We start from the raw sequence: 27,063 nt of genomic DNA on the forward strand, positions 1-27,063 counted from the left end.
CACTGTTGTGACTTCGCCATCGCCTTGACCGCCCAGGTGTTTCTTCAAGTGCAGGAACAGATGGTAGTCACTGGGCGCAAGATCGGGGCTGTAAGGAGGATGATCTAGAGTTTCCCATTGAAAAGATGTGATGGGATCTTTGGTCTGATCCGCCACATGCGGACGGGCATTGTCTTGCAGCAAAACAATGCCCTTGCTCAACTTCCACGGACTGTTGCTTTGATTCTGGTATGGCGTAGGCCACCACTGTTTCATCGCCCGTAACAGTTTGGCTTAAGAAATCATCACCGTCGCTGTGGTACCGCTCAAGGAAAGTCAATGCACTGCCTAAACGTTTGGTTGTGTGCACATCCGTCAACATTTTCGGTACCCAACATGCGCACAATTTTAGGTAATTCAAGTGCTCGGTAACAATGCCATACAAAATCGTAAAGCGTTTGTTTTCTCTGACCTTATTGTCCACTTCCTGCACCAAACTTTCATTAACGGCCGAAGGACGTCCACTCCGTTGTTCATCATGCACATTTGTGCGGCCATCTTTAAATGCTCTCACCCATTTTCTTACCATAGCATCACTCATAATGTTTTCTCCGTAAACTGAACAGATCTCACGATGAATATCGATCGCTTTTAGGCCTTTAGCACTAAGAAATCTTATAACAGCCCGTACTTTAAAGTCGCCGGGACTCACGATTGTCGGAGGCATCTTAAACACTCAGTACACAAAGTAAACAAGGAAGAATCAGACTGTAAGGCGCCAGTGCGTAGATTGAGGTACAGGCTTTCACGTAAAAATAAAATTATTGAGATATGTTAGCACGTCTTTTTTTAATTTCAAAACGGTACTTACTTAAAATACACGCCTCATATTTGTTCAACCTTTTTTCCATTCTTGGCCTTTCATGGATCCAAGTGCTTGCAATTATGCAACAGACAACAGCCTGAGGTCAATACATTGTAAGTTTGCTGTGTCGTATATGCGCCAGTCTTTTAAGGTGAGGGGGGAAGAGGGGGGGAGGGTGATGGGGCCCTGCGTCCGCCCTGTTTTACATCAATTCCTTCCTGTTACTGCTTCATAAGCAATGTTGCTTGAAGCTACTGTGAGACAAAATTGAATCTTTCTTCTACACACTTTAATATAGAATCAAAGGAAATATCATCCGCCAGAAACATAAAGCCGAGCAGGTTCGAGAACATTTTTCCACAAAAGTGACTTTTCATTTGGCAGCCCGTGTCAATTGTCGCTACCATTTCTCCCCTTTCAACTTGAGGCCCCAAGAGGCCGCTGCTAATCGTGGTAAATCATATACGGAAATGTTACAAAGTTGTGGCGCTCCTCCCAGCTTGGTGTCCAAAGCGGCGGCTTGTATTGCTTGGGCCTTAAACTGGCCCTGACATCAACAGAAAATTGTTTTTGGCGATTTATAGAGACCAGTAGATCGTGTATATGCAGGACATACATCAGTATGACACGGCTTCTTACCGGACAAATGCATAGGATGAAGATGCGGTTCTTGCTTTCCTACAAAGAAGATTTGGCTCTGTAAACATATTGGGCTTAGATGTTCTGCTTTTTGCATGTCCAGTACAAAAATTATTTGGTCACTGATAAGCAATAATTCATCTATGGTGATGTTTTATCCAAAAATACCAAAATTTGTAATGTGTTGATAGTATCCTCTTGATTTATCTTTGTAATCAGTTAAGACGTAAAACTTACAGGCAAATTAGAACTATGTGCCAGACCAAGACTCGATCTCGGGAACTTTGCCTTTTGCAGGAAAAAGTCTACTAATTGAGCTAACCAAGCATGCCTCATAACTCATACTCACAGCTTTACAACCGCTACTACTGTAGTGGACTGACAAGGCAGCCAGTCCACAGTGAAGTAGCCGAAAGGGCACGCGTCAACTCACGCCGTCTGGCGTGAAGTCTGGAACAGGATAAGTTATGAATGTGATAAAGAAAAGAACGTAGCTACTAGAACACTTAACTTTTATATCGTCCTTTGGTATACAGCATTCTTGATGATACAAGTGAGACTCTATCTTGAGGTACATGCAATGTTACAAAGGGCTAATGGCGCCTTGCTAGATCGTAGCCATTAACTTAGCGGAAGGCTATTCTAACTGTCACTCGGCAAATGAGAGAAAGGCTTCGTCCGTGTAGTCGCTAGCAACGTCGTCGTACAACTGGGGCGAGTGCTCGTACGTCTCTCTAGACCTGCCGTGTGGTGGCGCTCGGTCTGCGATCACACAGTGGCGACACGCGGGTCCGACATGTACTAATGGACCGCGGCCGATTTAAGCTACCACCTAGCAAGTGTGTGGTGTCTGGCGGTGACACCACAACTACCTCGTCTCCTATCCTCTAAACTTCACAGAATCCCTCCTGCGAACCTTATAACATTAGTATTCCTGGAAGAAAGGATATTACAGAGTTACGGCTTAGCCACAACGTGAGGGATGTTTTCAGAACGAAATTTTCATTCTGCAATGGAGTGTGTGCTGATATGAAACTTCCTGGCAGACTTAAACTTTGTGTTGGACCAAGACTCGAACTCAGGAAGTTTGCCTTTCATGGGCAAGTGCTCTACTGATTGAGCTACCCTTCCGAACCCCCCTCACAGCTTTACTTCCACCAGTACCTCATCTCATTCTGGAAACATCCTCAGGCTGTGGCTAAGCCATGTCTGTGCAATATACTTTCTTCCAGGTATGCTAGTGTGGTTAGGTTCGCAGGACAGCTTCTGTGAAGTTCGGAAAGTAGGAGATGAGGTACGAGCGAAAGTAAAGCCGTGAGAATGGCTCATTAGTGGTGCTTAGGAAGCTCAGTTAGTAGAACACTTGCCTGTGAAAGGCAGAGTTCCCAAGTTCAAGTCTCGGTCTGGTACACAATTTCAACCTCTCAGGATGTGTCACATCAGTGCACACTCCCCTGCAGAGTGAAAATTTTATTCTAGTTAAGATTTATTTTACAGAGGAGTGGAATATACAATAGTAGCATCCGTTTAAAGAATTTCATTCCAGTTAAGACGTATTTCCCAAAAGACCGATAAATACAATAGTAATATCTATTTTTTTTAAAAAAATGGAAATATGCGAGTGATCTGTAATTAGAAAGCCTTTTCCCATCCTTTTCTTCTTCTCAAAGTATGTAAGAAGGTAGCTTATACAGATCACTGTCCCGCTTTTCTGACAACAACATGTTATTGACTGCCCAGGTTGAGTTCTGTAAAAGGGAATTCAAGCAAGAGAATTCCAGGATAAAATAACAACAATATGCAAAGGACAGACTACTATTCACCACATTGAGGAGGCTTTGAATCACAGACAGGCCTAATGAAAAGGAGTACTAAAATAATTATCATTTCCTATAAAGTTCTTCTTCGGAAATAGAATACATCCACAGAAGCACAATTCAGACACACATGGCCGCTGTCTCCAGGCATTGGAACCCGAATTCGACTGCATCTGATGTGAGTACCAATCTGCTAGGGCAGTGAGGGGGCTATTGGGGAGACATGGGGTGGGGAGGGAGGGAGACAGCAGGCTAGTATAGTGTTGGAGTGGGTACAGGGAAGGGATAGGTAGGTGGTGGAATAGTGAAGGCTGAGGCCAGGATATGTTGTAGGGAGAGTTCTCAACAGTGCAGTTTAGAAAAGCTGGTTCAAAATGGCTCTGAGCACTATGGGACTTAACATCTTGGGTCATCAGTCCCCTAGAACTTATAATTACTTAAACCTAACTAACCTAAGGACATCACACACATCCATGCCCGAGGCAGGATTCGAACCTGCGACTGTAGCAGTCCCGCGGTTCTGGACTGCAGCGCCTAGAACCGCACGGCCACTGCGGCCGGCAGAAAAGCTGGTATTGGTAGGAAGAATCCAGATGGCACTGGCTGTAAAGCACTCTTTAAAGTGAAGCACATTCTGTTGGGCAGCCTTATCAGCAATTGGGTGATCCAAAATATCTCTTGGGCACAGTTTGGCAGTGGACATTCATGCATACAGACAGCTTATTTGTTGTCATTCCTTTGTAGAAAGCAGCACAGTGATTTATAAACCACATTGTCACTTTCACAGGTGGCCATGGGTATGAGATGCCAGTCATAGACTGGAATGATAGTAATGGGAGATTTGTGTGACAGGTTTGTACCTAGATCCATTGCAGGGATGTAAGCCATGTGGCAAAGGGCTGTGAGTAGGGGTGGAATAGGATTGGACAAGGATATTGCGTAGGTTCAGTGTGCTGCAGAATGCTACTATGGGAGGGTTGGTGAGGATAGTGTGGGGGATATTCTGCATTTCAGGGCATCGTGAGAGGCAGTCAAAACCTTAGCGGAGAATGAGAATCAGTTGCTCCAGTCCTGGATGGTGCTGAGTCAAGAGAGGAGTGCTCCTTTGGGGCCAGAAAGTGGATATGTTGAAGATGGTTGGTGACTGGAGAAAAAGGCATGGGCGATCTGCTTCTGAACTTGCTTGGGAGGGTAATCTCAATCTGTGAAAGCCTCAGTGAGACTTTTGGCTTATTTGGAGAGGGACTGCTCATCACTACAGATGAGACTACCACAGGTGGCTGGGCTGTATGGAAGGGATTTATCGGTATGGAGTTGGTCAGAGCTGTCAAAGTGGAGCTGTTGTTGGTAGGTTTATGTGGATAAAGGTACTGATTTAGCCATCCGTGAGGTGGAGGTCAACTTTGAAGAAAGTGACTCTTTGGGGGATAAGGCCCAGATGAAGTGAATGGGGAAGAAGATGTTGAGGTTGGAGAAATATCGACAGGGTGTCTTCACCCTTTGTCCAGATCACAAAGATGTCATGAATGAATCAGTTGAGTGGTTCAGGATTCTGGGCAGTCGGGAAGAATTCCTCTAAATGGCTGTGATTAGGTTGGCATAGGATGATGCCATGTGGGTGCCTATTGCTGTGTCACAGAGAAGTAAATGTGGATAAGGATGTAGTTGGTCATAATGGCAAGGAAGAAGTTGTAGGTTTGGAGTTAGTTGGGTGTTGGGAAATGTAGTGTTCAAGAGTGGCAAAGCCATGGGCATTGGGGATGTTAGTGCAGGGGGAGGCATCATCTGCCATGTGTGAACATGTTTACTCACTTCCTACAGATTGAGAAATATATTGATTTATAATAATTAACAACATAGTCCACAAGTGATTCCTCTCATTAGATTAGCACTAGTTTAGATGGTTTTAAAATACTTGACAGTAGGATTGTTGCTAGCTGTTTTGCCACCCTAGGTGAGAACTGAAAAATGACACCCTCTCTTTTTTACTACCATAAGTCTCCCTGATATCCCCTCCCCCCCTCTCCCCTCCCCACCACCACCAACATCCAACAACACAACATGAAAATCTCCTATTATACTTTTACTCATTAAACAAGGTGACCAGGGCGTCCTTATTTTCTGGGGACAGTCCTCAGTTTTCATGCTTTGTCCTCTATTCCTTTAAAAATGATTGAGGTCAGCAAATGTTCTCAATTTCGAATTTTTTGTCCTCATTTTTGAAATTTCCTAAAATAATTGACATAGGAAGAATGTGCTTAATATTTCAAATTAGAACACAACTGCATATATCAATGCAACCAAATGTGGTATCAATTACCTATTTTATTTATTTGCAAAAAAAAAGACCAATACAGGTATGGAACTACTTTCTGGTGATGAATTTTTCCTTCAATTTAGAAATTATGTTATACTGATGGAGACATCCTGAAGCATAAAACTATCCAATCTACATAATCATGGTGTTATTTTGTTTCTGTTTTAATTACATTTTGAAAACAAGGAACAAATCTAAACTTTTTCATCATCCATTTTTGTCAAAGTAAGCACAGACTTTTAATTAGCTGTTCCATGTTTTACTTTTGTTTCTTTTTAATTTTTTTCTCCTCATTTGTTCAAGTTTTTCAGTGTCTGACTCTTGATTAAAATTTTCTGCCCCCTGCTGCCCCTAAAATTTAGCTGCCCTGGGTGGCTGCCTAATACTGCCGAGTGGTAGAAATGATCATGATTGACAGAAGAAGGAAGGGAGATGTGCTTTTAACATGTTAATGTATAACTTGTGGTTGTGAATCTCAAAGTTCATCCTAAAAGCACACATTTTATTAACCATAAATGCAATTAGGGAGTAAATGTTTAGGTATGTAAGCTTAACAGTCACAAGAAATTTCTTCTGTGGTATGTTTTGTTATTGACTTTACACAATACTTTTATTGCATGCTTCTACAAACAAATTCTCTTTTGACCACAGCTTCACTGCCATGGGAGATTATCACAGGATTGAGTGAATACATGGAAAGTACACTAACAATACTGTCCATAAATCAATACAGAGAGAAAGTTTTTCAAGTGAAAAGCAGATAAAATTGATCTTTATGGTTAAAATCAAACAATGGAAAATCCCGGATGGAATGTAACAATAACAATATTATGAAAAGGCAAGTTGCTACCCACCATATAGCAGAGATGCTGAGTCGCAGATAGGCACACTAAAAAGACTGTCACAAATAAAGCTTTCAGCCATTAAGGCCTTTGACAACAATAGATGACACATACACACACACACACACACACACACACACACACACACACACACACACACACACACACACAATTCACACACACGACTGCAGTCACAGGCAACTGAAACCACACTGCGAACTGCAGGACCAATGCATCATGGGAATGACGACTAGGTCAGGGTAAGGAGGGGGATGGGGCAGGGATGAGGGGGATAGCATGGTGCATGTCGCAGACAGTGAAGTGCTGCAGATTAGACGGAGAGCATGGGAGTGGTGTATGGGGGAAGTAGCGGAAAAGGAGGGAAGTAAAAAGACTGGGTGTGATGGTGGAATGATAGCTGTTTAGTTCTGGAATGGGAACAGGGAAGGGGTTGGATGGATGAGGGCAGTCACTAACAAAGTTTGAGGCCAGGAGGGTTGCGGGAATGTAGGATGTATTGCAGGGAAAGTTCCCACACGCGCAATTCAGAAAAGCTGGTGTTGGTGGGAAAGATCCATATGGCACCGGCTGTGAAGCAGTCATTGAAATGAAGGATGTCATATTTGGTAGCGTGTTCAGCAACAGGGTGCTCCATTTGTTTCTTGGCCACAGTTTGTTGGTGGCCATTCACGTGGGCAGACACCTTGTTGGTTGTCATGCCCACATAGAATGCAGCACAGAGGTTGCAGCTTAGCTTGTAGATCACATGACTGATTCCACAGGTGGCCCTGCCTTTGAAGGAAGGGATAGGTGATATTAGTGACCAGACTGGAGTAGATGGTGGCAGGAAGATGAATGGGACAGGTCTTGCATCTAGGTCTATTACAGGGGTATTTGCCATGAGGTAAGGGGTGGGGAGCAGGGCTGTGTAAGGATGGATGAGTATATTGTGTAGGTTCGATGGATGACAAAATACCACTGTTGAGGGGAGGGGGGGGGGGATAGTGGGCAGGACATTTCTCATTCTCATTTCAGGGTACTGCCCATATATGCTGATTGTGATTATGAAAATTTACAGTCTTATCTCATTGAAACTACACCTCATCTGTGAACAGCACTTTTGCACTAAAATTAGAGTTGACACTTTGTTGAAAAAAAAAAATTCGAAAAGAGTACTTGGACAGGAAAATCAGCTGCTAATAGTGTAAATGGTATTGATACAGCTGGTCCTTTTGTAACGCTCACCAGTCATGTGGTCAACTTTCAGTGTAGCAGCTACATGTCTTGTACTGACACTAGGCTTGTCAACTGCAGGAAGAACTGCCACCTCCCACACCAGTGTCCTCGTCCTTCTATAATTCCCTTGATCCTGAGTATCAGGCTTAAATGCCCCATGCTCCCTAAGTTGACGATCAGTGGCTTCAAATGTTTTCCTGTCAGGATACATTCATCCTCGAAATCTCTCCCGGTACAAACGTGTAGTGCAAGCACCCTTGCCGTCAGCTAATACCTACATCAAATGGGCGTCTCTCATCTCTGCATTTGTGTAGACTGACATTGCACCTCTGCATTTGTGTATACTGACATTGCACAAGTCAAGTCTATGATTAGTCCTACTCAGTAACCTATTTAAACTGCAGTGCCAAGTTACAATTATAACACAAAAGTTTTGTTTTTTCCTTCAATTAATCATGTTTTCTGTTTTAGAATTTGTGATGTCTACATATTAAGCAACCACTGCTATTGTGAAACATGTACTATGTATTTTTATAAGTTACCTAACATGTTCATATGTATAAACATGCAGACATAGATTGCAGATCTGCATGTGCAATAAGAGAGTTGCAGGTCTGCATGTGTTGTCAAGGAGATAAAGTCGTTAGAGAAATTCAAATCTAAAGAATAGAACCAAGATATTTATTCATTTTTTATTGCTCATTCAGTACCACTGAAATAATTAACATATATTTATTTTCTTTAATGAAAGATAGCACAAGTGTTATTGACTTTTCTTGGACTTACAACTATCAAATGGATTTGTCTCACTTGGTTGACATCTGAATTTCTTACCTTTAATTTGAATATTTTTTTCCACTAAGGTGACTTAAAGAGTTTTGGACTCTTTGTTTTCTCCAACCAAGGACTAGTTTATTTGCTTGTGTTTAGATTCAGAAATTCATTTGAGGCAGCACCACAACAGAAATCCTATCAAATCAGATACAAAATGGTTTGTCTGGTCATGATGGTCAAATGGCAAGAAAATAGCATCTCTATCAGTCTAGTATAGCTAGGAAGGGATGCATTCTGTAGTATAAAAATCTCATGTTCTTGTGTTCCATAAATGTGTTACAGATTGATATTAGTTTGTAGGCCAATAATTATGTGTATAAAAATTGCCTCTTTACAATCACTTGTTGCTTTGGTGACATACAGATGACAACTATTAGAAAGGGAGTAAGTTCTTTCACTTAATATAAAATAGAATGGTGTAGGAATCTCATCATGTCTACTTTCCTTTCCTCTGTTACGTGACTGTAATCAATTTTCTAGTCTTTGAGGACGTTTTTGTCATTTCAGCAATCATGTTACAATTGATTTTCCATATTGAAATAATGTCACAAAACTGAATCCAGTATTTCAGACTTCTCTCTGTTATCTTCTGTTTCAGTGCCAGTATGATTGCTGAGGTGTTGTATAGATAATTTTCAACCATTTACTGACTTCACATAAGATCAAAAATTATTAAGGTCTTTTTTTTAAAAAAAAAAAATCACTAGACAAAACTTTACTTTCAAATTTATTGGAAATTTCTCCTATGTTTCCATTGCACTTATTTTGATATTTTTCAGCTTTTGCTAATCAATACAGCATTGAATTCATTTAAATTTGTGATGAAACTCTCTATATTTTTGCAGCAACTTTCTAAAATGACTATTGAACCATGGTGGGTCTTTCCAATCCCTGACAACCTAGCTCGACACATTTATATGTACATATTATTCCTTGATACTCCACATCTTCATCTCCAAATAGAATGTTTGATATTGATTGCTCAGCTTATATGCCACTCATTTCTGTCACACTTGCTAAGCAAATATACTTTCCTGCCATTTGTTAATATTTCTTGTAACACCTCTAGCCACCAACGCTACAACAACCTTATAGTCACTGGTTACCTCCTATACTGTAACTGAATCAAAAACCTTGGGTCCAGCCTCTACTAGACCTAAATTTTAGCCCTCATGAGTGGAGTCTTTAACTGCTGAAACTAATTTTCAGAAAAGGCATTCAGAGTAGTCTTATATACCTGTCAGTGACACTTGGATTTTTTTATTCATGTGACTCTGCTATTCAGTAGTTGAAAAGTTGAAGTCTTCCACTATTCTCAAAGCATGACCAGGAAATTTATATTGAATATGCTGTAAGATTTTTGGAAACATTCTGCCATTTTAACTCCATAGACAGGTGTCATATAACAGCATCTAATTACTATGTTTGACCCACCTCTGCTTACAGTAAAGTCTTTTTTTCCATTCTAATACTTAACTTCACAATTCATTTCTCTTCGCTTTAATCTATCTTTTCTTCTCACTCTGTCCATGTCATCTGGACTGAAGCTTATACAATACTTACCAATGTATCATATCTGACCTACTTCCTCCAGCACCTCGCCCTTCTTCTTTGTTTACTCTTGTCCTCATTCAGGTGGGTCTGAGTAACCTGCCCTTCCATTTTACCCCTCCTCAACGTAGCCCTCTCCTGTCTCCAATGAAGGGGCACTTACTTCCAAATGCTAGGTAGTGTTTCCCTTTTCCTTTTATACAGCATGTAACAAAAATGTGCGGCACAAATTGCAGATGTTTCTCACACAAAGAAATTATGTTACATGAACATAGCATAGAAATGCTTTGTTTCCATCTTACAACTCATTTTCTCCAACGCATTAATCATGGGAAACACACATGAACAGAACACACCAGCATAGTGCATGCAACTCTTTCTCCCAGGAGATGTTCGATATGCCTCCTATGGGCATTGATATATGTATCAATCCAATATCACAGTGAACCTCGGATGTGCTGATGTATCCCTGGAGTATTGGGTATGGCTTTACATCTTTCCATAATAACACAGGCATGGAGACTCTCAACATCTTGCACTGGGGTTCCATACACAAGAGCTTTCAAATACCCGCACAAATAAAGACAGGCAAGTGGTCCATCTTTCTTTGTTAATCTGTCACCACACGTGTTACTTAGAAGACAACAGACATTAACACATAATTGAGGGGGTGGTCCATTGTGCATGAAGTACATGTTTTGTTATATAGCTAAAGGCACATCTGCTGACAGATAAAGTAGAATATTCTCTATGAAATTATGATAACTTTGTCCATTGAACCTCAGTGGAAGAAAATGAGGCCCTACCAAGCAGTCACCAACAAAGCCTGCCCAAACATTGGCATAAAGTCTTTGTTGATGACTTGCTTCAACAGTTGTGTGAGGACTGACATCTGTCCATATGTGCCAATTGTGAGAATTTACAGTCTTATCTCATTGAAACTATGCCTCATCTGTGAACAGTACTTTTGCACTAAAATTAGGGTTGACACTTTGTTGAATAAACCACTTGCAGAAGAGTACCCGTGAAGGAAAATCAGCTGTTAATAGTGTCTGCACACACTGTAAATGGTACAGATACAGCTGGTCCTCATGTATCACTCACCAGATAGTCATTTGGTCAACATTCAGTAATGCAGCTACTTGTCTTGTACTGATGCTAGTTTTATTGTCAACAGCATGAGCTATTGCCTCCTCCCATTATGTGTCCTCATCCTTCTATTCCTCTGCCAGTCACGAGTATCAGTCTTACATTCCTCATGTTCCCTAAGACAATGATCAATGGCTTCAGACATCCTGGAAATCTCTCCTGGTACAAACATTGAGTGTGAGCGCTGTTGCCATCAACTAAGCCATACTTCAAATGGGCATGTGCCATTTCTGCATTTCTATACACTGCCATTGCACAAGCCAAGTCTGTAATTAACTCTAGTAGTAATCCGTGTGCTTGCAAGGGCCATACTGATTACTGGAACAGTTGATTTTCCCTGTAAACAAGAACTGACATATGTCACACAGCAACATGGACATGTAGAATGGTCATCGGTGGTGCAAAACACAAGCTTATGTCACAATGAGTGCATGTTCCCCATGACTCTAATGTTCTGTTCTTGTGTGTTTCCCATTATTTATGAGCTAGAGAAAAATGATTTGTAACATGGAAACAAAGCATTTCTAGACCAATATCCATATAACATAATTTCTTCATCTACATGTGAGGAATGTGTCTTTCAATTTTTATTACACACTGAAGATATTTTCATATTCAGAATCTGTAATAACTTGCTAGATTATAAAGGTTTTTGCAGCAATAACCATGGCACCACCTACAGCCTCATCTTCCTTGACAATATATGTTCCAGGTGTAGTTTAATATATTACTGCTGTTCACTTCTGATCACATTGTGATCCTGACTGTTAGTAATTTCAACTGGTATTAAGAATAACTGGTACTTAACAGTAGTTCTAGAGGCCAATTCATGAAAGGTTTCATCACACTGTGCACTGCCACACTGAGTCCACCTCTCCTTCAAAGCATAACACATAATTGTGTATGGATTCAGTCGCCAAGGCAATAGAAAATTCTACACCAGAATCAACCAAAGAATTGAGGGCTTTAATTAAACCAAATTGGGTAGAATGCTCCCAGAACTTCTTTTGTTAAATGCTGCAATGTAAAGGCACCTTGACTAAAACTTACAGGATCGTCTGTTTCGCTTTACATAGTGTATTTTTATTTCATTCTTTCCCATACATATGACAACCTCTATTCACTTCTGGCTTATATAATGGTGAAACAAAATAAACTAGTTGTTCTTAGTGAAGTGATGCTTGCTGTATAGTTTTGTGTGTGATGACCATCTTTCTCATAAAATGTATATCCAATTTATGTAGACCTAATATACTGCAATTACGTTTGTATTGGGTGACTGTCCTGAACAATAAGTTCCAGCCAAAGTGACAAAAAATTCACTGTGTCACAGATAAGTAGACTGCTTCTCTCAAGTAATACTGTGATTGTTTGCAGTTCAATAATGGTTCCAGATAGTATTAAATTTACTCTTTGACATAACAAGATTTTGTCCTTATTGTATATTCTTTGCTACTAAGATATATTTATAGTATTCCTTAATTTCTGAATTACAGATTAAAGTACCCTTTTCTCTTCATAGCACATCATATTGTATTTCAAATGGTATTACCATTTTACATTCAAGTTTGTTTATGATTACTCTTTTGCCTTAGTTAAAATATTAACTAAAGGAGACACAGAAAAAAAATTGAAATGAATAAACTTATTGTGGTTTAGTGTCTCCAGATTAAAGGAAGTTTGTCACATCTTTCTTTCTGAAAGATTAAGATTAAGATTTGCTTGTTGACAGTATTTCAGTTATTCTTAAAATTCCACATTGCTTATCTTGTGTCATCCATCTGATTCTTTCATAGTAGACTGTCTCACATGAGAAACAGTTATTTTGAAGACATAATAATATTTTACAAGAGCATGACCATAATGACACCAGCAAAAAACACATATTATGTGTTCAGGTTTAAGAATTACAGTTTATTTTTTAATAGACAGTGAGGAAAAACAAGTTTTGTAAAGGAAAAGAATTGAAAATGTTAGAGACAAGAATAGATTATTGAAGTCAGGAGGGAGATACTGTGTGAAGAACTGAACATTCAGCATGCATCTAATGAATCTTAGCCTGAGTCTTTCATTCAGAAGCTAATAATACTTTACATTATTTCAGCTTTAAGTGGGGTTTTGGGTGAGAGAATTTTAACAGGCCAGTTTTTAATTCCTGAGTTTACATTCTGAACAATTAACCTGCACCTGAGTGCAATATTCAGTACTCAACTCCTCACAAAATTTTGTAATTTTCTTCTCTGTTAATTAGTGTTTGCATTTCAATTGTGTTGTAAATATGTTCATTTGATTACAGATTTATCTGCAAGCTACAATAAACAGTTATGGCTTTTGAAAACCTGTTTCCATATCTTGGACAATTTGGTCGCTATCAGAAGAGAATCTATGTGCTTCTATGCTTGACAGCAGTTACAGGAGCTCTACATAAACTTGTAGGAGTTTTTTTGCAAGCTAGTGTGAATTATCGGTATGTACTATTTTGATGTTTAATTGAATTTTCGATTGCTTGACAGAACATGACAACAATATTAAACAGGAAACACTTTCTTGGTGTTCTGCTAAATATTATTTATGTGATTTTGAAGTGACTTTTGAATTCTTAGGCATTTGTCTGGTGACAATGGTGTAAGAAGCCAAAAGACAGTTCATGATCTAGTAAACAATAGTTTGCAGAGCATTAGGATAGGATTTTCTATATGATATTTTAATATTTGTATAAAACTCACTAGTGCATGCAAATCAGGGTAGGGAAACATCAACTCACAATAAATCATAGAAAAAAATCAGATGAGGAAATAGTAAATGAAATTAGTCAAGTCATTGTGATGTAGATTTCATGAACTGCATTCCATAGTAAAACAATTATAATTATATGACAATAGTTAATAAATAGTGGCAATGTAAAGTTCTGGTAGAATGTAAATAACTTAGGAGTAAAGTTAACAACTCACTGAATAGCAGAGGAGTTGAGCTGTCAACAGGCACATAAACTAGACTAAAATCTTCACTAGCTTTTGGATGAATTCTTTTTTGAACTATAGTATGCAGCCGAGTACCCTTACTTTACTTTCCATGAACCCACATCCTTTTCCCACAGGAAATCAGGGAAAATTTTTTGGCTCCCAATCCCTCAAGCAAATGCAGCCTAATCCCAACACTGAACCTTGCCTCTCCCAGTTCATACCACTAGTCAACAGCATGGCACCATCCTCTGTCAACCTTTTTATGGGTCATTTGAAGAAAATCTTCGTAGCCTCCTGAAAGATCTTGACCAAGTGCCAAGACACTCTATCCTCATTTCTCCATAGTCTCAACACCTCTCTCATTTGCTTCCTCAGCCCAACATGCTACCTATGTGGATATTGACCTCCACTTTTCTGGTGGCTCCATCTTTACTTTTGTCTATATAAAGCCCACTTATAATCAACATTACCTGCATTTTGACAGCTATCACCAATTACACACCAAAAATCACACTCATACAGACGGGCCACCCAATGATGGCAAAGCTGCCATGATGAGAATTCCCTTGAGCAGTGTGCAGATGGCTGCACTAAAGTCTTTGTAGGAAGGCACTATTTTACAAACCTAATCCACAGAAAAAGTTTTTGTACAATATCCTCACAGGCCTCAAATCCCCTCCACCAAGAACCAATTGCAAAGGAGCATCCCCCTCATCCCTCAGTATAATCACAGACTAGAACAGGTGAACCATATCCTTTGCCAGGGCTTCAACTATTTATCATACGGCCCAGAAATACAGAACATCCTAACCATAATCATTTTCATCCTTCCTAATGTGGTATTCCATTATCAACCCAATCTACACAGTACCCTGGTCCATCCTTGTGCCACACACTCTCCCAATCCTTTGCGATATCACTCATTTGTCTGATATACTCACCCAGTACATACTATTCCTGTCCCATCACAGCCTCATTCTATCCAACTGAAGCAGGGTCACCTGTGGAAGCAACCATATTATATAGCAGTTGTGCCTCAATTTCTATGCAGCATTTTATATGGGTGTAGCTGCCAGCCAACTCACCACCCAAAAGAATGGTCACTGCCAAATTGTGACTGAGAGCAGAGTTGGCCATCAAATGGTGAAATATGCCCTTGAGCACATCAAGCTAGGTTTCAACAGCTGCTTCACAACCTGCCATCCCCTGAAAATCCACCAGTCAATGTCATATTCTTTGTGTGCCACATGAACTAATTGGTGCCAGTGCCAGTGTCACATTCCTATCACACCTGTTGCCTCCCTCCATGTCATCAGCCATCCTTCCCAAACCATCCCTCCTACTCCCTGCCACCTTTTCCCAGAGACTTGCCAGACCGAGTAGCTGTTCCCAAATCACTATGCCTGCTTCCTACCTCCTTTTCCCAGGGATTGATCAGACTGATTAGCTGTTGCCAGATCACAAATACTGCTCCTGACCCCTTTTTCTCATGATTCACCAGACGAAGTACCTGTTCTGAAATCAATAGTAAAGTAATGTCATTTTTATTTGCATATGTATTTTATGATGAAACGTATAGTATCATGTGGGGTCCTCTAATGATTTTAATAATCAGATGTATGGCCACAACTAAGTGAAAACAATGACTTTCAGGTAAGGTCATAAAGGAAGAAAGACATTAAAAAAATAAAGAAATAAATTCTCTTTTTCCACAACAAGAAATATGTTATTATCATACAACAAATGTGGTATCAAGGGAATTTATATCGGTTTATTTCATGTCCAATATAAGTCAATAATTAACATTGCTGCACACAGAAAAGAAATGTTTACTTATCAGCTAAAACAGAAACAAAAATTGTTGACAGATTACAAATAAAAAATTAAAAATACTGATATCGAATCTCGAGATTTTAGAATTTTCAGAGCAGTTCCTCCGTCATTTGAAAGAGGAAATAGTAAATGTGAAGCCCAGGTAGAGAGGGGATTGAAGGAAAAATGCACTGTGAATCCTTTTTCAGCATAAAAAAACTAAATAAAGAAATATAGAGTAGCAATTAATTAAAAGGCAAGATTCAAACTATAAATTTTAAAATAAGTTTTAGTATCTGTTGTAAAAACTTAAAAGGTGTCTGAATTTCCAAAATAAATCCATTTAGGTGTTTCTACACAGTATGCTGTACCTCTTCATCAGAATGGATCTTATTACCTTCCAGCACTTATTTAAGTTGTCCAAATATGTGAAAATGACTTGGCGAAAGGTTTGTTAAGTTTTCACAATGTGGAAGACACTCATACTCCAGATCAGTGATTGACTGTTGCAACTCTTGTACAAGTCATATGGGTCCGTGGATACCATGCTGCAACAGAATACCATAGACAGCAATCCATGTGATTTCATTCAGTTGCTTGGTGAAGATTTTTTAGGAGGTCTAAGTGTGATGCACTAATGATAGTGGTTCATTGTGAAATATAATGCTTGCAATATGGTGCAAAAAATTCAGAATAATCTTCCCTGCTGTTGGCTGTATTTGAAACTTCCAGTTTGTGTGGTGAGGAATGACTAGATACTTTACTCACTACCTTCACTCCTAGTTGATGTTGGTGGACCTAAGTTTCATCCCCAGGGATTATTGTTGAAAGGAAGACATCACTTTCTTGTTTAGTCTGCCACAGATGTAAAAAGCCACCCATTCAGTTCAAGTGTCAGCTCGCTGGCCACCCATCTTACAGACACATTTCTTATCACATTTTTGTGTTTGCAGTATGCTTATTGTACAAAAATACATTTGCACATACTAAATCAATAATCTATCAGCTGCCTTCCATGAGCAAGGAGGCTAGAGTCTGCACAGGATATGGTGCTGATGCACAGTGATCAGTTTTCATCCAAAGTGCTGGACAAGATCATTCATTTATTCAGAAGGGGAGGCCAACACTGTCCGCCATCTTTTGGCTGGTCAGTGATGACAGAATCAAGGCATACATCCTGCAATCTCTCTAAAATGATTTTACAATAGCTATTATGTTAAAAGAATTTTGCTATACTTGTAGCTTTGTATGTCAGTTTCATGATTATGTGCCCATCATTTCATTAGTAGTCATAGTTATTGTGATATTTACATGGCAGTAAGACACTCCGCAAAATTCAAAAAAGTTTGCAATGAAAAATTGGGGTTGCTATGATTTTGCATTTGGTGCATATTACATAATATGTTACTACTTATGAAATTTAGCTAACATATTGAATCTTTCTTTAGGCTTGTATGGAAGTCTCTGTCTTTTACCAATCTTGACAACACTGATCTGACGTAGCACACTCATTTGTGATCATGCCATGCCAGTGATAAAGCCAGAATAAAATATCCACAACATACCTTATATTTTATAAAGTGTGTGAGGTACTGAAATGAGATTTTGGCAAATAATAGCCTGTAAAGAGGACAGTATATTTCTGTATGGTTATTATGCAGAACTTCATTATCCGCCATGTTATTCCACTAGCTACAGACTTTTCTGATGAAAGAATGTAATTTTTAAGGACCATTGATCACTAGTTAAAAGAGAATTGCCATGGGTTTTGGACAACATAAGTGAAGAGATTGCATGTCTATTTTGACCGGGGATGTGCTTTTTCATCATTTTCTCACTTAATAAACCACTGTTCCAGCATTCTCTCATAATTATATACGTACAATGTGTTAGTGAGGCGATATTGTAAAGGTGATACTGTAAAGGTAATACTATATAAACTCCACTATGTTTTGGCAAAATAAGTGGATTTTGACATGGCAACAAGAAGAATGTGTAGGTTTTACTCAAAATTCACCACTCGTGATGCTTCTCTTAAAGTTACAAATGGTTACCATGACAGGTGAAAACAAATTGCTGCAGTTGAGCTGAATACTTTTTAGATGCTAACCAAAGCAGAAGTGATGGATCTTCTTGAATGATCACTATGCAAGTGTGGATGTGGAGGGGCCCCACTTAATATTTACAAAAAATATGAGTGAAAGCTTCACTTTAGAACTGCACTTCCCCTCCGGTGTTCGGCATTCCCCCTGCTGTGCCTGCCCACAGCACCCACATGTGCCCTGTCATCTGCGCATCTACTGGCCACGGTATTCTGCACGGAATCTACCACCTCTTGTTTGGTGATGGTGCCACAGCATGCAACAGAGACAGTGGTCCGCACAGGCTGCCTGCTCCCTGTTTGACCAAGGATAGCAAGTAGAGCCCATGTCTTAAAATTTATGAAGTGACACACCAAACCTTTCTGTTCACTAGTTGCTCTTGCTCATACCACAAATAAAATCTCTTTTCATACTATACTCAAAATACTATAAGCCTCTGTATCTGTCTCTGAGACTGAAACAATTTTCTTGCTAACTAGACTAAATTTATGTAACACTGAGTGCTGCAAAAACACAAAGAATTACAAGAGCCATATGTTCAGACTGATGTGCCATATGCCAAATAGTTTTCAGCATTCTGCTTCTTCCTAAGTGCCCCCCCCCCCCTTCCAACCCCAACACTACAACCCAACTTTGTTTTTGACTTGCAGCATTTATAATTTTCATAAATTATTTTCTGTATTGCCAAAAATGTAATAAATAATGGAAGTACCTAAAAGCATCATATCATGGACTCAGCGCACTTAGCTTCATGCCACTCAGCGTGTTGAGCAGCCTGCATTTAAGAGCTAATGCACACAATGATGACAAATGACAACCAGGGCAATGCCAACTTGTACAATTACTGATGCGAAACATAACCATACAGCAGTCTTGACCTCCAACATTAACAATTGCACCCAACTAAAATTAACAATGAACCAAATTCCACACTATAAAAAGTAAGCAAAAGTGTTACTTACTTGCTTGCGTGCATTCCATGTTTTCAAATTATAAGCATTTCTTTAGCTAGTTTACCAGATATACATGTGACGATCAAGGTCGATGGGCACTCTGGACCTAAGCAGTATCCTGGCCCTGAAATAGCACCCAAAGTGTGAAAAAAATTGTATTTACATTATGTTAGAGAGGAGCTTTTTTAAAACCTACGATCCTGAGCACATAACTCCACATTACATCATAAACAATAAGGTATGGGGTATTATATTTTATGCCTTGCATTGTGATTATGCAAATCACAGATCAGCTAAAACCTCTTCTTATTGTCAGTAATAAATGAAATTAAGGAGTAAATGAACTGAAAAGTGAATATAAGAATTCCAAGATTTTTTTTAAAAAGGCCTGTGCAAGGAGATATTACATTATCTACTACACAAAATATTTGTACTGCTCATTTCTGCTGATTAAATACTTTATTTTCTTTAGGTGTATTGGCCAAAATACAATGGGATATAATGTCATTATGCATTATTGGTACTAACAAATACATACTGCTTTTCCAAGAATAATTTGAGACTGGTTTTAATTGAAAGGTTCAGTTTCAGCTTTTCATATTCTTTCACCTTTTATGAATCATTAACTTATTTAACTTTTTCTTGTGCCTATCTGCAACTCAGCATCTCTGCTATATGGTGAGTAGCAAGTTTTCTTCTGAAATATTGTTACATTCCATCTGGGGTTTTCCATTGTTTTATTAACTTTTTTTAAATTTTTAAGTTTTTGATAGTTTTTTCTATTACAATTCTTTGTATTCTAATGATATCTTAGAGAATGTCTACTTTGGTACTGATATCTAAAGATATTTTTTTCAGGTGTCAGCTGCCATTTGAGAATGAAACAGCATCATACACTCTACCTCCAGAAATACTGAATATGTCATACCCATGGGATGAGAGGGAATATGCTTTTTCATCATGTCAGATGTTGGCTGCAAATTACACAGAAGATTATTTTCACAGTGGTAGACCATCTAATGAAAGTGTGACCTGCACTCAGTGGATATATGATAAAAGTATTTATAAGAGCAGTACAATAATGGAGGTAAAAATGAAGGATTAAGTTTCATTCTTTATTATTTAAAACAAAAAAAATTAGTCCTATAACCCCCATCTAACAATCATCCTTCATACCACAGATACTGAGAAATTTTGACCTAGCTATTAGACATCTCATAACTTCCCCTTTCTTTCTTAATCTGTATATTCCTATGAAGGAAAGATTTGAAAGATTGAGGTTGCCAGTTGATTATGGTCTTCATGGGACCTGTACTTTGGTGCTCTTTCAGCATGTATAGCTTTTTGCCTACATACATTAATTTGAGGAGCTTCTTCCTATACCTGTTGGGTTCAATGAAGTATAAATAACAACATTCTGTTATTTTATTTTTCCAGCCTTAGGTCACACAAATGGTATCATTGCCACTTTGTTTCCTTAGAAAGTTACCATGAGATGTTCTGTTTAAAACAAAAGGAACAGGCACTAGTATAATACTAAAATTAAATTGCTAACTCAAACTGACATCATTGTATATCTACATGCAGTTGAATACATTTCATAGTAATTCATCAAAAGGAACTGTACAGCACTTCAGTAAGTGAACAAGCCAGGAGAGGCAAATGTGATGTACCAGTAAACATATTTCCGCTCTTATGGGTGAAACTGCAGGATACAGTATTTGCAAATTCTCTAAAATTTTCAGCCATTACTAAGCAATTTGTAAACTGCGTTTTTCAGCCCATGCCCAAAAATTAAGGAAAAAAATAGTTTACTATTATAGATATTGGACCATTCATTCATGTTGTGGAATGGTGTCACAATCAGATTAACAGAGCTATTGAGAAGTTACATGTGCTTCACATTAAAATTGAAAAATGTTACAAATAGAGAAAAATAGCAGAATTTATTTCTTAGCTCTTACTATATGCAAACAAGGTAGTAAACAAGATTATGCTGTCCACTGTAGGCTGTAGTGTTCAGATGCTATACTTAATCTGAAGTCGATGCATCCCTTTCAATTTAAGTGGGTGTATTTCTGATCTGTGGTATAAAGTTTAACCTCTATATTGGGATGATTCGTGGCCTGTTTAAGGCTCAAGTGACACAAATGACCACTTGGGGCATCAGGATGAGAGGAGTGCCAAAGGTGCCTCTAGTACAATATTTGAACACAGATTGTATCATAATTTGTTGGAAAAGTAATCAATTTCGCCACTCACTACACATAGATTTATTTTTGAAGGTCTTACCAAGAGCCATAGGAATGGTAACTAACATATGGTGGAAGGAGGGAAGGGTATGGGTGCCAAATGACACATTGCTTGTATGGAAAAATGGGGGAGGGATGGGGGAGGAGGTGGGGTGGGGGAGGGGATGGGCAGCACCAAATGGATACAGTGCATGCATGGAAAAATGTTCTTGAACTGGCCCTTAGGTGAAAGCAATCACATAAGTGACATATAAAGCAAAGAATTTCATTACCTTGTGTAAAAAAGAAATATTAAGAAGGGGACTAACAGAGCAGATGATTAATGTGAAACAAAAAAATTGACATCAGAGGAAAGGTGTTTTTAACATGTTGTTCATTCTTTTCCTAAAGATAAAACAAGAGTACTTCTGATAAGCAACTTTCACATAAAATCTAGTACAAGTAGAGAACATTTCATAATAGACAAGAGTTGTGCACATGTAACCACTGGCAACCAATCTGTTATTCACTGATCTTGCCTTTTAGACAGGTACCATCTACACCTCTTCTAACGTATGTCTAACTTACCTGCACCAATAATTGCATAATTTGTACTAGCTTTTACTTTGAATTTGGCAGCAGTCCTCAAAATGTGCTCCGTAGAGCCCTGGGACTCTTCAATGTCTTTGTGAGGGCTTTGCCAAAATAATATCAACCTAAGGAACAGAGAACATCAAGTTTTCTTACAGTGGCAGTATACCAGGGAGAGTTTCTCCCATGAAGAATTGTTCTACTAGATACATATCTATCAAGTGCATGGTCAACCATTGTTTCAAACCTAAGCTACAGTTCTTCTATACCTTCCTCACCAGAGCTGAATATTTCAAGTTCCTTATTGAGATGTGACATCATGTTTGCTGAACATGTAAATTCTTCCACTTTTTTTGTTGTCCTTTGTACTTTGGTAATCATTTTCACTGCTACCAGTATCAACATCCTCAAAGAGGTCAGCTCTATTAGTTGCCACTATCACAAATATATTTCCATCATGTGTAGGTTTCCAAACTCTCTCTTCTTGATAGTTCTCAGAGAACGCATTTTGTAAAATTTTATATGTCTCGTCATGCCTGATACTTATAAAACTGTAGTTTTCCCAATTGATTCTTGGGCGAGTGAAATCTTCTCTAATGATGACAGCTTAGGAACTTAGGAACTAGTGAACTTAGTTTTACAGTACTCTAAAGTTTTCTGTTACATCTGGAGGTGAGTCTCATTGCTGACAGAGAATCCAACTGTAAGTTTATGCCCGCCCTTGGCACTGAGTCTTGCCTAAACGATCTCATACGCTGCTTCAATTTCTGTCTCAGTGGATTTGAGTTTCTTATCTACTGTGACTAACACTCCACCTCCATTTCCAAGTAGCATGTTCTTCCTATATACACTAAAATTTTCTCCAAAAATCAATTTCAGTTTCTGGTTTAAACAAACTTTCTGTACCTAGTATTAGGTGAGCTCAACTGCTGTTTAGGAGCACTTAAAACTATGACATATTGTTGTGAATGCTCTGGCAGGTAAACACAAATATTTTTAAACTCTCACCTCTTTGTGCATTTCTTTGGATCTTATATTAACTGTAGTGGATCTTCTACAACTATTGTTATCTATACTCAATTTGGAGTCACCTAATCTACAAAAAACTGTTGCATGTACCCCACACACAGTCAACTACCTGGACAGCAGGTGTGTAGTGCATACCTGACCCATATAGGGAGACCTTACACTTCTCAACCCTATACTTCAGATTTAGGGAGTCCAAGCTAGCTTGTCACAAGGCTTCCACTTGATTCAGAACCAGGGAGTCAAAATCAGTTCTGGGGCAAATGCTACAAATTGTAAGCTACATTGAACTCGGTGAATGAGGCTAATTTTCTCAACATTCTCAGCCAATCACTAGAATGATCCAAGTATCACCTCATAGCCCAGATGACAAGCACCATCTATTCCCACATATGCCAAAATATGCAGTTGGTTGCACCCAGCACCCTTAGTTACTGCCAGAATAGCCTCTTTAATGTGTTGAAAGTGGCCTGCAGGCATACACACTGTGTGCAACTGATGGTATTCTAGTCTCTTTCTGCCTTTTCTCTGATCGGTACCATTATTTGTCACATGATTGAACTTCTGATAATTAATAAACCTTCTACCCTTTTGCATTTGGCTCCTCTTGACACAGGACACATCAGTTTCCCAACAGGTGAAGCAAGTCTCATCACTAGCTCAGTTTTGGTTTCATTGGAAGACAGCACCTCCGATTTGTTGGTTAGGCGAATGGGTGTAACAATCTGAATTCTCCAAATTTCCAGTCTCTCCAGTACCTAGCAGTTAGTCCTACCACTGCCACAGCACTGACAGTCAAGTGGACAAGTAATGTCAAATCTTATACTTCTTGCAGAGGAGACAGGATGCACAGAAAAGGAAGGCTATAAGGCACCTTACATATCTCTGATTCATGACTCTTGGTAGCTCTCCCAACACACCCATTTGCAGCAGCTTCCAGCCTGACAGTAGCTGCAGTGTTTCACAGCTGCTTATGAACATCACATATCTCATTCTACATTCCGAGAACAGCATTCACAGTGGGACTGTAAACAAATAACTTTAATAAAATAAGGTTTCTGATTCTCTTATAGCTCCTGGATCTGTTAAGCTAAAAATATTTTTAATTCCATTTTAAAAACTGAAACTATCAGTACACAAAATAAGATTTCTATTAAAGTAACAGAAAAACCTGGGATGAGTGTTATTAATTTTCTGAAACTTTTTTGAGGTAATAGTTCTTGATAAACTCAAAAATAGAATGAAATTTTCAGTCTGCAGCTAAAGGCAAAGGTCTTGAGTCTGAGTCTCAGTCCTGCACACAGTTTTACTCTGACAGGAAGTTTCAACTCAAAAATAGTTTTAATTTATGATAAATGTAGATAATATACACTCTTATCGAAAGGAAAAAGTTAAGTTTTAACATGATTTGTTAGTTGTAGTATGTGCTATGGTAAATGTAAATCACAAATCTTTATTTACTACCATTATGCTATGTATAACTTCTGAAAACTCCTCATATTAAGTGTAACAAGAAAGATACTCAAGCAGTACCTGTGTAGAAGTGCATTTCCAGCCATTTGACAACCTGTCATCAATTTAGATCATCTACCAGTTTCATTTCATTTCTTATGAGTAGCTCTGTGTACAAATAGCATAAAAAATAAGCTATTTGCCATGAATACAGTTCTCTGGGCTGTGTCTGGTATGGATGTCTTTGGGCCTTTTATCAGTATACTTGTGTCATCAGCAAACATCATGGTTTTTCAGGAGTTCTCCAGTGTCCTCAGAAAATCATGTATCTTCGTCAAGAACAGGAGCAGATGAACTGCTGTGAACTGTGCGGGACAGTATAATTAAATTTTTGCCTCACTGAAGATAATCTTGTTGCTGTGACATCATTATTAATGTGACTTCTTGTTTTCTTTTGTTAAGATATGATTCCATTTATGTAAAGGGAATGTCTTTAATGCCACACCATTTTAGTTTCCTTAATTGAATTTTGTGATGTACACAAGCACAATTTGTTCCATAGCCAAGTAGTTGAGTTTGCACTTAACCAAAGTTTGGTAGTGACTATTTCTGCGTGTAGATGAATGGTTAGTTGTGATATCTATATACAACACTTCAAAATAGTTCCAGTAATGGTGGTCAATGATGTGGCCCTACATTTAATTGGATAGAAAATGCCTATGAACTGACCTTTATAGAAGATAATTATTAGGCATATGGGGCAAGTATGCATATAGGACACCCACAATGTAATGATTTGAGAGGTGTATGACTGAGAATAGGAGTAGCATAAAGAGGTACTACAAAATTGTGTAGATTGAGTGGATGATGAATTACCACTTTGAAAGATGATGGTGTCATTTTTCATGGGATAATCACCATATCAAGGCATGGTGAGACATAATCATATCCCTGGTAAAGAACATTTTCATTGCGTATTTGTATTTGGTAATAAATCGCTGGCTGGTATGCTGTGGTGGCAGGTTTGTTTGCATTACGGGAAGAAATTGTACAGAAAATAAGTCTGTGGCTTAGTTGGGAATGATATTGCCTGTATATAGCAACTTTCCTTTTCTGTGTGCTAGTCTGCTGATAACTGGCTTCTCTTTTCAGTGAGTTTCCTGTCATTGATACTATTTGCTTGACAATGAAAATTGTAAATATTTATAACTCTATCAAGAAATTATCAGTGCAAATAAATAAACTCTTCATTAAATGAAAGTGAGAAAGATTTGCTATAAAACTATACTATTTTTTTTACAGTTTGACTTAGTGTGTACATATGGATGGTTACCAGCCATGTCTGATTCCATGTTTATGCTTGGTGATGTTATTGGATCCTTTACTTTTGGTCTGCTTTCTGACAGGTAAGAAACTAAATGAAATATATTGAACAAAGTCATGACAGTCATTAATGAATAGTTTGACTTATAAATTAATGTGCTGCCTCTGTTATAATATTCAGCGATAGCTTGATACAATAGTACAATACTAATTAGTAAATGTTGTAGAAGCAGTTGAGCAAATGTGATAAATTCTTTCATACCGAGGGTTTCTTTCCTATCTTAGATTGCCACATTTCAATTTTCCCATTTTACAAGTCAATACTCTGTTGAGTTCTAAAGGAGATCTATCTTTTTCTGACAGCAACATTTTTGATATTGACAACTTGTATTTACTATACCCCATGATTTCAATTTTGGCTATCAACCATTAAATCACACCACAACTGTCAAATCGCATAAGAGAAATAAACTCAATGTGAACTGGTAAAACTGTTGTCAGCATTCTTTATAGGACTATTGGCATATATCATATGGAAATGATTCTTGAGAAACTGGCATCATGTTGTGTAAAAATGTCTGTATCATACAAGGGTGGTTTGAAAAGTTCTCGGAATCACCACGAGAGATCAGTGCTACCTGATTCACTGGACTGTTGCCTGTAAACACGTGCCACATCAGCACTCTTGGAAGAGAGCTGCGGCAGTGATGTGGCTCTGTTGTTGTCCCTGCATAGTGTGAAGATGGAAAACATCAAGATTTGAGCAGTGGTTAAGTACTTCGTAAAGAAAGGTATGGAAGCAAAGGACATTCATGCCTATTCCAGAATACACTGGGGGTCTCTGCTCCTTCATATTCAACTGTTTCCAAGTGGACAAACGAATTTAAATTTGGCCAGGAGAGCTTAAATGATGATCTGTGCAGTGGTCGGCCAAGATGTGTCACTACTCCAGAAAACATTGCAAAACTGCACAAAATTGTCATGGAGACTCACCAATTGAAAGTGTGTGAAATTGCTCATGCTTGCCAGATGTCATCTGAAAGGGTATATTACATTTTAACTGAAGAATTAGAAATGAAAAAATTATCTGCAAGATGGGTGCTGCGACTTGATGCTGGATCAAAAATGCATGAGAATGGACATATCGGAACAATGTTTGGTCCATTTTTAGAAAAACAAACAAGATTTTTTGCACCAGTTTGTGACCACAGATGAAACTTGGGTGCACTGCTACACCCCAGAGTCAAAGCAGTGGAAACATGCTGATTCTCCACCACCATAGAAAGCAAAGACAATTCCTTCAGAGGGAAGGCCATGGCATCAGTGTTCTGGGATGCGAAAGGGATTCTGTTTGTAGATTATCTCCCCACAGGGCAAACAG

The 27,063-nt window shown here is 38.6% G+C and overlaps 1 protein-coding gene across 2 annotated transcripts in view; it reads left to right on the plus strand.

Annotated features, from left to right (window-relative positions):
* The window catches only part of LOC126199460 (organic cation transporter protein-like), a 159,902-nt gene that overhangs the window by 55,335 nt on the left and 77,504 nt on the right, over window positions 1-27,063 (plus strand). For both annotated transcript variants that reach the window (XM_049936392.1, XM_049936384.1), the window contains 3 exons: window positions 13,526-13,696; window positions 19,918-20,146; window positions 25,662-25,765. In XM_049936392.1, the coding sequence (XP_049792349.1) occupies window positions 13,554-13,696; window positions 19,918-20,146; window positions 25,662-25,765 (476 nt within the window). In that variant the 5' untranslated portion in view covers window positions 13,526-13,553. The remainder of the gene's footprint in view (window positions 1-13,525; window positions 13,697-19,917; window positions 20,147-25,661; window positions 25,766-27,063) is intronic.

Source organism: Schistocerca nitens, chromosome 1 (genome assembly GCF_023898315.1).
Source record: "Schistocerca nitens isolate TAMUIC-IGC-003100 chromosome 1, iqSchNite1.1, whole genome shotgun sequence".
Lineage (NCBI taxonomy): Eukaryota > Metazoa > Arthropoda > Insecta > Orthoptera > Acrididae > Schistocerca > Schistocerca nitens.